At 32.5% G+C, this 18054-nt stretch overlaps 1 protein-coding gene across 1 annotated transcript; it reads left to right on the top strand.

The window, feature by feature from the left end:
- The first annotated feature begins 3027 nt into the window (after positions 1–3027).
- Positions 3028–17756, top strand: LOC121826213 (vomeronasal type-2 receptor 116-like). The gene is made up of 6 exons (XM_042270037.2): positions 3028–3224; positions 11045–11324; positions 11713–12519; positions 13224–13451; positions 14538–14661; positions 16837–17756. The coding sequence occupies exons 1-6, from the start codon at positions 3028–3030 to the stop codon at positions 17754–17756; spliced, it is 2556 nt and encodes an 851-aa protein (XP_042125971.2).
- The last annotated feature ends 298 nt before the right edge of the window (positions 17757–18054 follow it).

The following is an 18054-nucleotide window of genomic DNA, read 5'->3' as shown; positions in this document are numbered from 1 at the left end:
AACAGCCATCTTATGAAAACCATTGTACAGGTTAATTGCAATCCCAATCAAAATTCCATTACAATTATTCACTGATCTTGATAGTATAATTCTCAGCATCATAAGTAATCACAAAAAGTCAGAATAGATAAACTATAAATAATATAATAACTGCTCGATTTATCAACATCCATAGTCTCAAAATGGACTACAAAACTATAGTAATGAAAACATGTTAACATTTGTATATAACTGATCAAGGAAAATAAATTAAAACCCAGACATAAATACACACCTGATTTTTTGATAAAGTTACCAGAAGCACAGTCACAAAAATTGGTAGCATCTTCACTAAATGATGTCAATCCAAACTGGATGGCTCTATATACAAAAATCCAAACACATCCTACTTTATCACACTTTTTAGGGATTTTGAGTCAGTGATAAATAAGCTATAGTCCATAGACATAGAGAGACTAAGTACAAAATAAGGGTCTAGGAAGGCCAGATATATTATCCAAGGAAACAGAGAACAAATAGCTATAGATGACTGGGAGGGCTGGAATGGAAAGATCAAATGTCAATGGTGAGCAGAGTGTAGAATTAAGAAAGGAATATACAGACAGACAACTAAACTAGAGGCCATTTGAGAGCAAAATGAAAATGTAATAAAATAAGAGCTTCCTAAAATACATGCATGAAGGTGATCTAAATGAAACCACCCAATAATGAGGGAGACAGAACCCCACCTGGTCATATCTTGTTCACTAAATGAAGCCTCCAGTTTCAGGAATGGGTTACATATAATTGAAGTATTAGATAGAGAGTTCAGACAGCAAGCACAAAACAACCCAGGGTGCCATCACATGTTGTTCTTCATACACTGATAGCAAGGCCCCATTGATGAAGACATCACCCATACAACTCACTGAAAATGGAGAGGTGAAGCTTGTGCCTACATGGAAGATTCACCAATACACAGTTTATCTAATGGCAAATGATACAAGATGGAACCCGTACTCAGCACAATTTGCATGACCAAGAACCTGAGATTACATAGCCCAGGGTCTTAGGGTAGAGCCAAATACAACTGTACTAAAATCTATACTAATAAAATGATTCTGCATGTCAATTTGTTATCCCCAGAGTTCAATACCATTCTCAGCAAACATCAGAGGAGTTTCTTCCTGCAGCAGATTGTAATTCATACAGAATCACAAAGCTACAGTTTTTTCCGAGTCGAAAACCTTGAAACATTTAGCCCTAAATGAATTAACTCTATCAAATGCCTACTATCAGAACTCAGATAACTCTGCAGAATAAAAAGGAAGAAAAACTATAAAAACTAGAGAGGACTGAGAACACTACGAAATCAAAACCGTCTATTTCAACATGATTGATGAACACATGCACTCAGAAAGACTAACATGGTATATTTTGTTTTTTAAGGAGTCTCCACCAAATGGGGCTGTACAGCTGAAAGGTGTAGAAACATGCTCCCATTCCTAAACCAAAAGCAATCTCTAATTCTTTAACCATTTGCAAGGGATTATCACTTGGCAAACTAACTCCTTTTAAGGTTAAGCTGTGTGAACAACAATAGATGGCCAGCAGAAACTCCATATCATTAGAAGTTCGCTGTCTCAAAATGTCATGTCAGAACCTTACATTTTTTCAAAAGTTTGTTATTTTCTTTTTCTATTTTATATTAATTACTTATTTGTTATTCCCTATATTTATGTTATGTTTCCATTGTGCATATATTATGGATTTCAGTTTAGTAGTTTTATGAGATTCTGTGTGTTTGAACAAGTGAACTCCTGATTCATGTGCCTTTCCTTGAGGCATTTTACTTCCTTTTCTACATTTTATTTAATTCCTATGTGTTTGTTCTAGTTTAATCTTATTAAGTTATATTTTCTTATATTATAATGTCTTGAAGCCTGTTTGTTTTCCAATGGGAAATAGAAACAGGAAAGATCTGATGACAAGGGTTGGGGAAAGGAAATTAGAGGAGGAGATGGTGGGAAAACCATATCAGGATATATTTTGGGAGAAAATGAACTATTTTCAATAATAGGAAAAACAAAAAAAATATCAACTGAGTGAACAAATAAATAAATAAATAAATAAATAAATAAATAGGAAAAGAAACCCAGGTTTGTACTATTTGGTCATAAAATTTATTTAAAAATATGGAATCAATTAAGGGTATCAGACCATTTAAAGAATAAATAATGTGAATAACCAACATGGTAGATATAGAAGTGTCTGCTTATGAGGCATCAATAAATGGGAACTGAGGGTCAGAGCATGAATGGAACTATGAAAAAGCTGTTTAGTTTCTGCATTGATATTGAAATACTGATTGGCATTTATGACTTCAGGATGAATACTGGTTCTCTTATCACTTAAACTGTGGGAGATTTTGTGCTGCCTGTGGCTACTCGTGTGTGTGTGTGTGTGTGTGTGTGTGTGTGTGTGTGTGTATGTGTTAGATTGTGCACTCTGTGGATGTCAGGATACCAAATAGGTATAATGCATACCATATTAATAAAATTTATGTTTATAGTAAGCTCTGTTTGGAATGTGTTATGTCTGATGATTCCATATCAAACTTGGTTTGGAATGTCTAATGCAATGTACTTCAAATATTTCTCATGCTCATGAGAAAAGAGATTTTTGTGGATTAGGGTTCTTACATAGATATCTCAGGAGGAATCTAGCCTGGGACCTTTATGTCCATCGATGTGGATGGAATCACAGGAATGTTCAAATGAAGATAATTACTTAAACAAAATTACTGAAATTTTCTTGCACCTGAGCATATTAACTCAGATGCAGACCCTGAAGCCTGAGAATGTTTAAGAGTTCTCCAGAGAATAATAACATGAGAAGAATTATATTAGGAAACAAAAAATAGACTCCTATCTACTAGAGCAGTGAAAGAGACACATATGCGTGTACAGGCACATTGGAAGCGTGGTTTTCTGTGAAATTCTACTTATTACACCTTGCCTTGGTTCCAGACTTGATGACATTATAAAGATGTTCTACTTGACATTTTTCTTCTTGGTCCTGAGGCTTTCCTTTCTTTTCTGCAGTTTGATGGGTCCCAGGTGCTTTCTGAGACATAAAGATCTAGATACCTGGGGTGAAGATAAAGACACTGATTGTTTTTTTTCTGTTTACACAAAGCATGGTCACATCAAGAATGAATATTTAACCAGAAATCTAGATAAGAAGTAAGTGTTCTTCATGTATTTATTTTTGAATGATTATCAATGTACATACATAGAATGCTCAAATATAGACAAAACATCATTCTACATGTTTTCTGTCTGTTTTGCCCTACCTTACTCTCTAGGACATGACCAAAATTTATTTTGTTTTATGCTGATTATTGCCCTGTTTCAGGTGATTTAATGGTTATCTGATTCATCTTTTTAGAGTCAGTTTTTTTCAGGCTGAAAGCTGAGTGATGTACCCTGTCTATATTTCTTCTAGAGAGATTTCCTTTATACTAGCAGTTCCTACTTTATGTTGCCAAGTGATATTCCCAAGAAATATAATCCAAGATACTGCCATGAGTCCATTTCTTTGAGCCTGAGTAAATTTTTCTATCAGTGTTGTGCTAGTGTCTTTTTTTTTTCATCATAATGGAATGCCCAATTCCTTGGAAGAGAAGACGTTGGTATTTCTTAAATGCTTCATGGGTACATTTCTTAAAAAAATACTGCATTTATATTCAAATACTGTTCATATCATCATTTCAAAACTGCTGTGCTGCATGACTCCTGAAATCAAGCCTAAAAACATAAAGATCATTCACTGTGGTAATTTTATTCTTTGCATTAAATTTTGTTTCAGTTGAGAACATGTACAGCCAGATTTCTTTTTTAATGGTAATGTCAGTAGTGTTTTTTTTTCTTTTAAGTTCTATGTTGTTCATGTATAACAGCCATCTATACAATTTCAGGAGACAGTTTGTGTACTTGTTAAAGAGGGTATGTTGTGAGGATGTGTCACTGGTTTAATAAAACACAGAATGCCCAATATCTAGGCAGGAGTTTTGGGTAGGCAGGATGCTGAAAAGAAGAAGGCAGAGATGCCAGAAGATGCAGAGCAAGCAAGATGGGTAGTACAGAGATATGGTTATAAAGCCACGAGGCAGAACATAAATTAACAGAAATGTGTTAAAGTTATAAGAGCTAGTTAGAAACAAGTCATAGTTAAGGCTGAGCTTTTCTAATATGTCTCCGTGTAATTTTTTTGAAATAGTCACCCAAAGAAAAGCTGTTTTCTGTTGCGCATGCCACAGCTTGTAAGAAATCTATTAAACTCACAACTATGGTCACTTTTCTTACTATTGATTTCATAATTTTATGTCTTGATTCTCTGCTCCATAACTTTAATCTCTGACACTTATTCCACATTTGTTTCTCTTTTCTTTTTCCCAATTATAAAAAGTGTGTTTATGTATTGTGTGAGAATATGTACAGCATATTTATAGTAGATTTTTATATTTGACCATAATTTAACTGGATTGGTGATGTATACTGGATTCAATATTTGGTTTGGATAATTGTTCCAATGTCTCCTGTAGAATTCTAAGCAAATTGTCACAAGTAACATTCTAAATATCTAGTAATAAACATGTACAAGATGGGCAATGTACCCTCTGTGAGGGATACCACAGTGAAATTTTATCATTTGAGACAAAAGTTGTATTCATTTATTAATCACATATGGATGAATGAAACTGATAGCAGAGGAGGATGTTTGGGGTCATGTAGCAGATGAGAGAAATTTTCAAAAAGTTTAAGGAAATAATGAAAATCAACAATAAAATTGGTCTAGGTATAAAACATAAGCACAGGATGAAGGACAATGAGGAATGACATTATGTGACATCACATATTTTTCACACTAACAATGCAATTTTCACAATGAAAGGGAGCATGAGAGTGGTGACCAAGGAGTCCAAAATACCAATTTAAAAAGTATCTAAGAGGATGGTTAGTAGAACTTGAATAAGAAAATTGTCACTCAAGTTAGGCACAGTTTTGTCATATCTCTACCAGTCACTAGAGTTCTTGAAGTTGGAGAGAAACTGACTTCTTAGAAGTAGAGATGAGAGAACTTGTAATTCCCCCTTTTATTTTTTCTTACATCTCATCAGCTTATGACTCAACACTCCTCAGTGATGTATCAATCTATGTAAGATTACTAGAATGTTTGTTAAGGCAAGAAAAGTACTATGTAGGCATAAAAGCAACAGAGATACAAAAGTTGCTAAAAGGTATTGATCATATCCATGATTTTCTACATGTAAATAAACATTATTCCCAAAACAATGAATTATCTAATACTCTTTGAAGTATATATTTATTACATAAAACATTATCGAAGAATGCTTCTAAATGTGTTATCTCTGTTCATATGTTGTGCAAAATCAGGATAGGTTGTATCACCATTTTTAATAGTATTGGCATGGTTCTATCATGAAAAAAGAATATAATAGTTGATAAAGAAAATAATGTTGCAGAAATAAAAATTTGAGCAAATGTTACCTACGTGTTCCTTTGTCAAGTTGAATTGAGATCTAATTTTGTAGTGAAGGGGATACACTATGGCTTTCTAAAACACAAGTATAATACAAGTAATTTATTATATATATATGTATATATATATAAATATATGCATCTATACACATTTATACACAAAATACAAAAATATATATTCATATATATTTCAAATGTTTAAATGTTATTTATATAATCATTTCAAAATTGCTGGGCTGCATGACTCTGCAGCTGAAATCAAGCAGAGAAACATAAAGATTATTCACTGTGGTTATTTTATTCTTTCTGTTAAATATTTTTTCAGTTAAGCACATGTACAGCCATATTCTTTTTAATGGCAATGTCAGAAGTGTTTTTTCCCTTAAAGTTCTATGTTATTCATGTATAAAAACCATGTATACAAATTTAGGAGCCGTCTGTGTAATTGCTAAAGATGTGTGTTGTGAAGATGTGTCACTCTGTTTTAATTGAAAGCTGAATGGACAAGAGTCAGGCAAGATTTTGTGGGCAGAGAGGACACCAGAAAAAAGAAGGCAGAGATACCATGAGACACAGATCAGGCAAGATTGGCAGTGCAGTAGTATTGTAACAAAGCCACAAGGCAGAAATTAAATGAACAAAAATAGGTTAACTTAAGTTATAAGAACTGTTTAGAATCAAGCCTAAGCTAAGGCTGAGATTTCATAAATAATATGGCTCCATGTCATTTTTTTAGCTGGGGATCATAAGAAAAGCCCAACTATAAATTGTCACTGTAAATACTGACTTTACATCTCTCTTTTCAAGTGCTGGAATGAAAGTTGCTGCCTGTTGCACATACCACAGTTTGAAAGAAATCTATTAAACACACAAATATGATCACTTTTCTTACTATTGATTTAATATTTTCATTTCTTGATTCTCTGCTTCATAACTTTAATCTCTGACACTCATTCCACATCTGTTTCTCTTTTCCTTCCTTCAAATTATCAAGAGTGTGTTCATATATTGCGGAAATATGAACAACACACTGTAGATTTATATATTTGATCATACTTTAACTGGATTAGTGATGTGTACTGGATTTGATATTTGGTTTGGATAATTGTAGCTATGTCTTCTGTAGCATGCTAAGCAAACTGACACAAGCAACACTCTAAATATCTGCTAATCAACATTGCACAAGATAGGCATTGTACTCTCTGTGAGGAATACCACAGTGAAGTTTTATCATTTGAGACAAAAGTTGTATTCATTTATTAATCACATATGGGTGAATGAAATTCATAGTACAGGATCATGGAGTAGATGAAAGAAATTAAGGAAATAATGAAAAACAGAAATGAAAGTGATATAGGTGTAAAACATAACCAAGGGGATGAAGGAAGATAAGGATTGACATTAACCTACATCATGTATATTTTACACTGACAATGTAATTTTGACAGTGAAACGAATCATGAGAGTGATGACTCAGATGTCCAAAATATCAAACAAATATAAAAAATATCTGAGAAGAGGTTAAGTAGAGCTTGAATGAGAAAATGTTCACTCAAGTTAGGCAAAGTTTTGTGATAGCTCTACCAGTCACAGGAGTTCTTGCAGTTCTAGAGAAACTGTCTTCTTGGAAGTAGAGAAGAGAGAAATTGTAATTCATCTTTTTATTAGGCCTGAAATCTCACCAGCTTATGACTAAACACTCCTCAGTTTTGTGATCTTTCTGTAAGATTACTGGAATACTCATTAAGGCAAGAAATGGATTATGTAGTCATAAATGCAACAGAGATACAAAGGCTGCTAAATAGCACAGATCATATCCATGATTTTCTACATGTAAATAATCATTCATTCAAAAACTGGATCAAATTATCTAATATTCTTTCAAATATATATTTATTACAAAAATATCATAGAAACATTTTTCTAAACATGTTATATCTGTTCATATGTTGTGACAAATCAGCATATAGGCTTGTATTCTCCTTTCCTTGCTAGTATTGGGATGGTTCTACCATGAAAAACAACATAATAGTTAATAAAAAATTATATTGTAGAAATGAAAAAAACTGAGTAAAAATTACCTACATGTGCACTTGTGAAGCTAAATTTAAATCTAGTTTTATAGTGAAGGGGATAAAATATACCTTTCTAAAACACACGTATAATACAGGTATGTGTGTGTGTGTGTGTGTGTGTGTGTGTGTGTGTGTGTGTGTGTGTGTGTTTGTATGTAAATTTATATACAAACATATAAACTTTTTTCTCTCTCCCTCTCTCTCTCTCTCTCTCTCTCTCTCTCTCTATATATATATATATATATATATATATATATATATATGCCTAGTCACTAATCATATTTGTATGATGTTTTATATGTTGCCAGAGAATCCTATATCCTACGCACTTAATTTAAAACATTTTCACCCTTGTTATTCATATGCAAGTACAAAGTTTTAATACTTACAATTTGCTAATTTATCTTTGAAATTAGTGTGTTTATCTCTCAATTTTAATCTAACATTGCATGAAATACTTTCTAGCATTTTCTCTGTTTATTTTATATCTTTCGTTTTCAAAGACAGCTTACAAATTGACTAAATGTTACTAGGATTTGATTTGAATTATATCTCTGGAAAAATGTTTATGAGATTATTGTTTGCAGTAAACATGATTGACTGTAGCCTATGTCAATATCTGACAATCCTAGTCATTGTTTGTTTTCATGGGCCTTGTAGCATATTAGAAATTGATTTTGTGATGAATTAGAATATTAAAATGAAATGTTTGAAATGAATTCATTTTAAACTTGAATTGAAGAATTCTTTCAATATACCAGATCAATATTCTGCATTGATATTTTTCAAAAATTCATCACTAGAAAGGATTATTGGTTGATCAGTTTCTGCACAGGTTACTTCTGAGTTGAACCATCCTTTTTGGCAGGTAATATAATAAAACAGATTTCATATATGCCAAATCCTTTGATTGCATACTTAATCAGAATTTCTTTAACTAACCAAAGCCTTTTTCCTTTGTGGCTTAAGTTATTCACTAGAACTTGTGATTGGATTGATTGATGACAGAAAGGGCAGCATATTGTATGTATTTTATTTCTTTATATATTAATAATGAATATAGACTGAATTTGAGGGTCTCTAAAATTCTTGCACACTAATTAAACAAACTTCAGTTTGGTACTTATATGTGGCACACTTGAATTGAGGATAAATTATTTTATTAGAATTGTAAAATCCTAACTTTATCAATTATTTTCTCTTGTTTATCTAAGACATGATGTAAATACTTTTGGCCTTGACTCTCCCCATCCTAGACACAGGGATGCCAGGGATATTAATCAAACTACATTCACATCAATTTAAATCTCCGAAATTGTGAATACATATAAAACTGTAATGTTTTGAAGCTAATTGCATTAAATACAATTTTTATTAGTTGGTTAAGAGTTTGGTATAATGTACTTTGATGATATGTGCTCCCCTCCTTAACCACTTTTTTTAATTAAGCCACCAAGTATAATTTGTACTTCTAATTAATTTTCCACCTGTGTCCTTCCACTGGCCAATCAATGATTCACTAGGTGTCATATTCTTAAAGAAAATGAGGACTTCCTTCTTAAGCATTTATTAATGGCCAATATTTAACCATATTAGCCATTTTTCTCTAATGGATGAGATTTATGCATAGATATTTAAGTTATATACAGATAAAGGATTTACTTAGAACAGCAAATTTGTGACTTCAAATAAAGCAAAGATACCTACAAAAACACAGAGGGGTGAAATAATATGAGAAATGAGGATTATTCCAAGAGTTATAAGCAATACAAATCCTGACATTAAAGGACTTTTTTTTGGTTGTAACAAATGGTGACAACAAAATTTGGTCTTGAAATAAACAGTGTTCAAGTTTGACAATACCTTATCACACTCATGCTTTGGAGCAGAAGACCATATGGAGAAGTGAAGGGGAAATTATATTCAGTTATACTTCAGGTTGTCCATAGAATAAAATGAAAATCCAGTACTGATGAGTAATGGGTCATCAATCAGATTAGGAAATGTGGAAATATTGATGATGTTATATAGAAAAATGATTTTTAATAAGTATGTAAATCACTAATTGTGATTATATCACAAATATGAGATATAGAAACCTTTAAGTTAAAAAAGAATGAATAGTAAGAATTCATGGAAATAGAAGATTTGTGTATGTAAGAAGAACAAATATAAATTCTAAAACTTTATTTGGAAAACATCGATTTTAACAATTTTAGATATTAATGTCATGGAAAAGTGACTTCATTGCTTGAATTAGAGAATTCAAATTTAAAACTGGCAATATCATATATCAATTAAGTCCATCACAAATAGCAGGGCAATGAAAAATAATTTAAGCTACGTTTTTTTCTGAATCCAACAGAAAAGTTTAAGAAATAAAAGAATAGAAAACATTGGAGTAAAATTATTTGGGCATTAGAACCACAAATTATAGGGAAAATATACTGTGTATTGAATTGAATATTAGCTCTAGTGAAACAAATTAGGCTAGTTCACTCAGATATGGAAGTATCATAAAGCAATAGAATACACATGAGTGAAAAAAAAGTTAAACCATTCATAAGGAAAACAGAAAAATGAAACACATTATTAACAAATTGTTAGAGATCATGCTCAAAATGTACAAGAAAAATATATCAGAGTATCTGCATGGAGAATAAAAGTTAAGATGTTAAGGAAGGAAAGCATTTTGATAATCAGCAGAAAGCAAGAGGAATCTAGAGACATGACTAGCATGTTCAGATGAATACAGAAAATGAAATTGGTCATCATCAACATGAGGGCCCATGTGAAGATAGTTTATTACTCATAATAAATGGCCATTGTCACGGTCAATAACATATCACTGAAGATTATACAGCATCAAAGGGAATGGGAATGGACAAAGGTATATGAAGTACAGAGAAAAATTAAAAGTAGTTATGCTGTCTGCATTGCTTATGAACTTAAGATTCTCAGAGATGGTGAGAGAGATGGAAATATTTGGTCATCCATTACTTATATTCATAACTAAGTCATAGCCATGTTAATGGCTGCTACTTTATAAAAATGCATCACAATCTGGGTAGAAGATAATATCTACCTCTTTTCCATTTCTTTTCTTTGTTACAATTCTACAATAAGGGAATGAGCAGATTCAATGTCTTCTAGAAAATTCTCACCATGCTCACAGACAAGGGAATAAAACTGTGTGAAAGTTCAAAATCAAAACATCCCACATGAGTGAGATCCACCTCATAATCTTTTAAGAATCATTACATAATTCCAGAAAGTTCATACTCTCATACAGCACAGTAACATGGCTTGTGTCTCCATATCAATGTGAAAAAAAACCCAAGCATTAAATACATAAAAACTATTAGTTTAATTTAATACTATCATGTTTGGAGCCCTTCTCTAATGATCTCTTTTCTCTCTTTTCAGGGTGACATATAAGAATATGCACTTGATTTTGTCTCTTTATTTTGCTCTTGAAAATATCAACAAAGATCCTCACATTCTACCCAATATTTCTCTGCTAGTTAAAGTTGAATGTAACCTCCTGGATGATTGGAGAATGAATAGTTTATCTACAAAAATAGATGAACTTCTTCCTAACTACTACTGTATAAATCAGAGACGATATTTAATCATACTTACAGGTCCGATATGGTTATCATCTGCTATGCTTGGACCACTCCTGTACATCACAAATAGACCAGAGGTAAGCAGGAATGAGTTAGTTTTAATAAACATTGGCTCCTTTCATTCTGATATTCAGATACTGTGGCTGAGAAAAAGAAGAAAAAAGTATGTATGTGTATTTTTTGATGCATAGAATTTAAAGTGTATATACTCAAAAATTATTGTGAAATATACCACTAATTCAACATAAATAGACCCAAAGAAAAGGAGAACTTTGAAGTGTTTTAGTAGCAGACTTCGTTCATCTGTACTTTTTAAGATATTTGAAAGAAATTACATGTGATTTATTAATGAGATAAAAATTCATATGTCTTATTATTTCCATCTTATGGTGAGCACAATTTGTTTTATACTGATCATTATGTATTCCACATTTTTCAACTTACTGTCTGTTATATGGCATTTAGCTTTACTATGGACCATTTCATCCTCTCCTGAGCAGCCGTGAACAGTTTCCACATCTCTATCAGATGGCTCCTAAGGACATATCCCTGGCCTTGGCCATGGTGTCTATGGTGGTATATTTCAAGTGGAACTGGCTTGGTGTAATCATTTCAGATGATGATCTAGGACTTCAATTTCTCTCAGATTTGAGACGAGAGATGCAAAGAAACAGTGCATGCTTAGCCTTTGTGCATATTGTCATGGAAGATAAAATATTATTCCAGAAAAATATAAATGTCTATTATAATGAGATCACAACATCATCAGCCAAAGTTGTTATCATTTATGGAGACAAAGATTCTCATCTGCAACTTAACCTTGGACTCTACAGATTATCAAATGTTCAGAGGATCTGGATCACTACTTCACAGTGGAATATGATCCATTATAATTACAGATTCCTTCTTGATTCCTTCTATGGGATGTTTACTTTTTCACTTCACTTTTCTGAATTACCTGGTTTTAGAACATTTCTTGAGACAGCAGATTCTTCCAAGTATAGTAATGAAATTTCACTGGCCAAATTATGGTGGCTGTATTTTAATTGTTCTCTGACTTCATTTAATTCTATGAATCTTAAGAATTGCTCAATAGAAAAACGATATCATTGGTTATTAAGGCACCAATTAGAAATATCTGTGGGTGGTACAGGTTATGTCCTATACAATGCTGTGTATGCTGTGGCACATGCGCTCCATGAGATGCTACTACAAGAAGTAGATACATTGCCAAGATATTCTGAGAAAAAACTGGAATTTGACTCTTGGCAGGTAATATGTATTTCAATGAATGAAATGTAGTGTCATAGATATAATTTCACAATGGATAATGTAGGTTCTATCCAAGGATTCCAGGAGCCTTTGTATCGTACACAACATTTTAGGTACCTTTGACAAAATATCATGGGAATCTTATTTTTATAGACTCCACTCCAGGAAAAACTGACACTCAGACAGATTTTCCTAAATTAAGCCAATAATATTTCCAATAACATTTCCACCACTTATGCATGCTTTTAATATTTTAAATAAAATGTATTTCTTTCTCATGAAAATTTTAAAGTCAACAAAAAGCTGCATGTCCTTTTAAGTGATGAAAAAGTTCATGAGCAATTAATTGGACATATCCTAAATAAAAACAAGTAATTCTTCCACATTTTTTAAGATACTGAGGACTACAATTCCTTACCTGATTATCAGGTAATGTTTAGGGGAAATAATGTGCATTATTTCTCTCTATGCTCCAGTAATAACATTCAGGTTGCAAGTGTTAAATAATTCATCTCAGGGAGAAGCTGATATTTCAAAAACATAATGTTATTGTTATCTCTATGTGGATTTTTACATCTATTTATGAGTACTTGGTATTAAGTTGCATTTCTAGACAGATTAATGAAAATTAGAGGCAATCTATACTTAAAATTATTTGTTCTGATGTGTAAGCATACTTGAACCTAAAATAATAAATGTTTCAGATGATCCATTTCCTGAAGAACATACAATTTATAAACCTTGTTGGAGATCAAGTAAACATGAATCAGAAAGAAAATCAGAATGTAGACTATGACATTCACTACACTATCCATTTTGTGCATAATCATGCACTTAAGGTGAAAATAGGAAAGTTTTCCAAACATTTGCTACATGGACAACAATTGTATATGTCTGAAGAGATGATAAAGTGGAACATAGACCTGAATCAGGTTTGTTGCACATCCTTGTACAATTCTCCATGCAATATAAGTAACCGAAATCTTAAATTGATTTCAGCACCCTTATGAAATAGAGTACTTTCAAATATAGTCACTAACTTACTTCCCACATTTCTAGATTTTTCTTTCAGGACATATTTTATTTCAGTAGTATGAATATTCATATATTGTGAGGGGTCCTCTTTTCCTCCCAGCCTGTTGTCCTCAAAGTCTTGAGGGCAAGATTTGGTAGCAGGTTCAGAGAGCTTTGTACATGGCCCAAGAGTACAAACACAGAAAGCTCTCCAAGAGACAGATTTTCATGAATCTGCTCAACTTAATTCTAGAATATAAGGAATATATAAGATTGGGGGGCCTAATGACAAACCCTAATTTGCATTAAGTGGCTTGCTCTTATCACAAGGCTTAGTATGTGGCAACAGGGTCCTATAGCAGACCTCTTAGCACAAATCTTCTAGCAGAAATCTGTGGCAAAGTTCAAACCAAATATGAATCAGATATCTAGTTTAGAGACAGGCAATTGGTTTAGAAACAGCATTCAGATAAGTTCTGACCTACAGGTCCAGGTACATTCTCCAAATAAGGGCAGGTAAGGGCAGGAAGTTCTGCTGAAAGAAATGAGCCTCATGTTGTAGAGCCATTGAGATAAGCTGCTAGGCCGTGGGGAGGCTATGACCTTTACCAGCCAGGAATATCTTCCAACATGATAGCTACATATTTATCTGTCTATGTATCTATCTATATCTATCTATCTATGTATCTATGTATCTATGTATCTATCTTCTATCTATCATCTATCTATCTATCTATCTATCTATCTATCTATCTATCTATCTATCTATCTGATAGATAGATAAATATAGGTAAAATATAAACACATATATACATAGAAGTTTCTCAATATATAAATCAAAATACATCTATAATATACAACCACAATAAAAAATACACGTTCCTTTTTTCTTTTAATGAATATTTTAAAAGGATGTTTTTCAATAGTACCATGTTTTAAGTCTCTATCACAACTATCAAGTAGGTAAGACTTTTTCTTGATATTCCATTTGTTATTTTCCTAAGATTCCACTCTCAATATGCAGTGTGCCATGCAGTCCAGGATTTAGAAAATCCCCTCAGCAGGGAAAGGCTGTCTGCTGTTTTGATTGTATCCCTTGCACAGAGAATGAAATTTCCAATATGTCAGGTAAATATTTAACATGCTAAAAGATTCATTAGATTTGTTAATTTTTGGCATATTTACATGTTTCTCAATGGCGTCTTCTGGGAAATGAAAAGATACATTTTGTCATGAAATCAAATTAGCATCAATTCTACCCCTTAAGCAACACAACCTGTGTACTGAACCACAGTTTTGAATCATTATTCTAGTGACTATTAATGTAACATTTTCTTTTGGAAACTGCTTTAGAGTGCTAAACATCACTATAGCATTTATCTTTGCTTGGATTCAGCTCTTCATAATATATCTACTTCTTATCTTCCCTAAGACATGGAAGCTGCACATCCTTATTATCATAGCCACTATGAGAATTGTGATAATTTATAGATGCTCATGGAAGATGCATCCTGATTAAGAAACATGCATTTTCTTATGTGTCCTGTGGTAGATCATGCTGTCAGTTGATTGGTTGCATTTTTATTTGTAGACTTGTCCATAGGTGAATTTGGAAGATAATATATAGAATTCCAATTTGAGACATTTATTTTAATATTTCACTATTGAAAACAAGTATGCATGTCAACTTTTCAGGTTGAATATGTGGGGATATCTTTTAAGTGACAAGGCCCTGATGAACCATTTGATAGTGATGTTATTGGTAACATATCAAGTCACTGAAAAAAAGAAATTAATTACTTTGGTAGTAATGACACAAACTGAAAAACTAAACTCATTGTTTATTTAATCTGCACACCAGAATTTAAATTGTTCTAAATAATTTAAACGTGATTAACATGGAGATGCATGTAGAGTTTAAATAAATATAATTCCATTGAAATGTTAAACAAATTTTGTAGAGGACCAAGTGAATAATGGAAAAACAGTTTCTAGGAATACTAAATAGAAAATAAATTGATGAAAATTATGGTTTAAATATATTAACTTTAGAGTAGTTTAAAATAAATATAATGCACCAGTATTATTAAAAATTTCATATCTTACTATGTGTATTTTAAAATAATGGAAATAAAATATTTTTATGACAAATAACAATTATAAATGATTGCAAAATAGAAGAGAATGAATGCATTTGTCCAATGGTTTAGATAACATCAAATATTAAAATATGAGAGATGAAATGTAATTGGTAAGAGATTTAGAGTCATGAGTGGAAACTCATAATTAGAATAATATTATTACTTTCAAGTTGATACATTCAATTTAATGAAATTGAAAATATGGTGCTATAAATATCATGATATGGGTAGAAGGAAGCTCTTCCCTCTATCTTTATTGTGTGCCTTATCTATGTCTTTAGAAGTGGAACCTAGTCCTACCTCACCTTTATATGCTATGCTCCCTTGATACCCGTGGGAGGCATGTCCCTTTCTGAAGAGAAGCAGAGGAGAGGAGGACTGGCGAGGAAGAGAGTAGAGGGAATGCCAAGAGAGGAAGCAAGGGAAACTCTGGTCTGGAAGTAAAATAAATGAAAATTTATCAAATTTAAAATATATTGAAAGCATCTCTTTCATGTTGTTTTCTCAATAAATATTTTTCTCTTGAGAATGTGATAGTCAAATCTTACAGAAATTAGAAAACTGGTAGGTTCTGTTTATTACCTAAATTCATAAGTAACTTAATAGCAAATGTGATACGTTTAACATGGAAGGATTTTAGGTGGTAAATGGTTCTTGAAGCTTTTACTTTCCCTGACATTATTTGGGCTGTCTTTTAAGCAATATATGGAGTTATTTGTTTTTCAGTACACAAGCCATTACAAAATGGCAATAGTATATAGTACCCGCCTCATACATAATAGACTATAATATGCATGGAAGAATGTGGTTTTATGATCTTGTACTTTATAGCCTACTGAAGTGTTAAGAATAAATATGTGTTTCTATATTGTCTTCACTAAGGTGTTTTATTGTGTAAACATGAATATTCTGTCACATGCTAATTAATTCTGGCAAGAAAATAAAAATGTAAATGACAAATATATACAACAGAATTTGAAAACTGTGCATAATGATAATAGATTTTGATATTGCTATTAATTCTTAAATGCAAAAATTTGAACATTCTAGCTACCTCAAAAATAAGGCTAATCTAAGAAGAAAATTATAAAGCATTAATATAACATGTCATTGGAACTACCAAGAAATATTAAACTTGATGACACATTTCTTCTTGTACCAGACATGGATCAGTGTGTGAAGTGCCCTGATGATCACTATGCCAACCCTGAAGGAAATCACTGTCTCAAAAAAGTTGTGGCATTTCTGGGTTATGAAGATCTCTTGGGAATGTCTCTAGCCTGCTTGGCTCTGTGTTTTTCTATTCTTACAGCTGTAATACTTGGTGTCTTTTTGAAGCACAAGGACACTCCCACAGTCAAGGCCAATAACCGAACTCTCAGCTATGTTCTACTCATCTCCCTCATCTTTTGCTTTCTCTGTTCCTTGCTTTTCATTGGCCAACCCAATATGGCCACATGCTTCATACAACAGACCATATTTGCATTAGTCTTCACTGTGGCTGCTTCTACTATCTTGGCCAAGACAATTACAGTAGTACTGGCCTTCAAGCTTACTACTCCAGGTAGAAGGATGAGGTGGCTGCTGGTGTCAGGGGCACCTAACTACATCATTCCAGTTTGCACTGTGATTCAGCTGATTCTATGTGGGATCTGGCTGGGAACTTCCCCACCATTTGTTGATGTTGACATACATGTTGAAAAAGACCAAATTTTAATTGTCTGTAACATTGGGTCAATTATTGCCTTCTATTGTGTTCTGGGATACTTGGGTTCCATTGCCATGGGAAGTTTCACTGTAGCTTTTTTGGCCAGAAATCTGCCTGACACTTTCAATGAAGCCAAGTACCTGACATTCAGTATGCTAGTGTTCTGTAGTGTTTGGGTTACCTTCCTTCCTGTCTACCATAGCACCAAAGGCAAGGCTATGGTGGCCTTGGAAATCTTCTGTATCTTGGCCTCTAGTGCAGGGCTGCTTCTTTGCATCTTTGCTCCAAAGTGCTTCATTATTTTGCTAAGACCTAAGGGAAATTCTTTAAAAAAATTCAAGAATATGCATTTCAAAATTGAAAATTCTCATTAAATTTCCCTTTAGCATTAAAACAGAGTTTCAACAAACTACAATGAGGATTTTATTCTCAAATTCTAGATCAAAATATGTACTTTCATGAGAAATAGCAAATAAAATCTACAAATTAGAGATTTAAAACTTGGCCCAGACCTAAGTTCCTCTGGACCAAACCTTGTCATCTGACATTTCTATATCTGTAATTCTGGTTTCTTTCTTTATAGCCATCCTTGTAGTTGAATTGGGTAATAGCTATGTATTAGTCTGAATTTTATGTATTAAAATCTAAAATAACTTTTCTAGTATAAATTAT

The sequence above is a fragment of the Peromyscus maniculatus genome, chromosome 1 (assembly GCF_049852395.1).
Source record: "Peromyscus maniculatus bairdii isolate BWxNUB_F1_BW_parent chromosome 1, HU_Pman_BW_mat_3.1, whole genome shotgun sequence".
NCBI classification, from domain to species: Eukaryota; Metazoa; Chordata; class Mammalia; order Rodentia; family Cricetidae; genus Peromyscus; species Peromyscus maniculatus.
The sequence above is the reverse complement of the archived record's forward strand: the minus strand, read 5'-3'. Positions and strand labels throughout refer to the sequence as shown.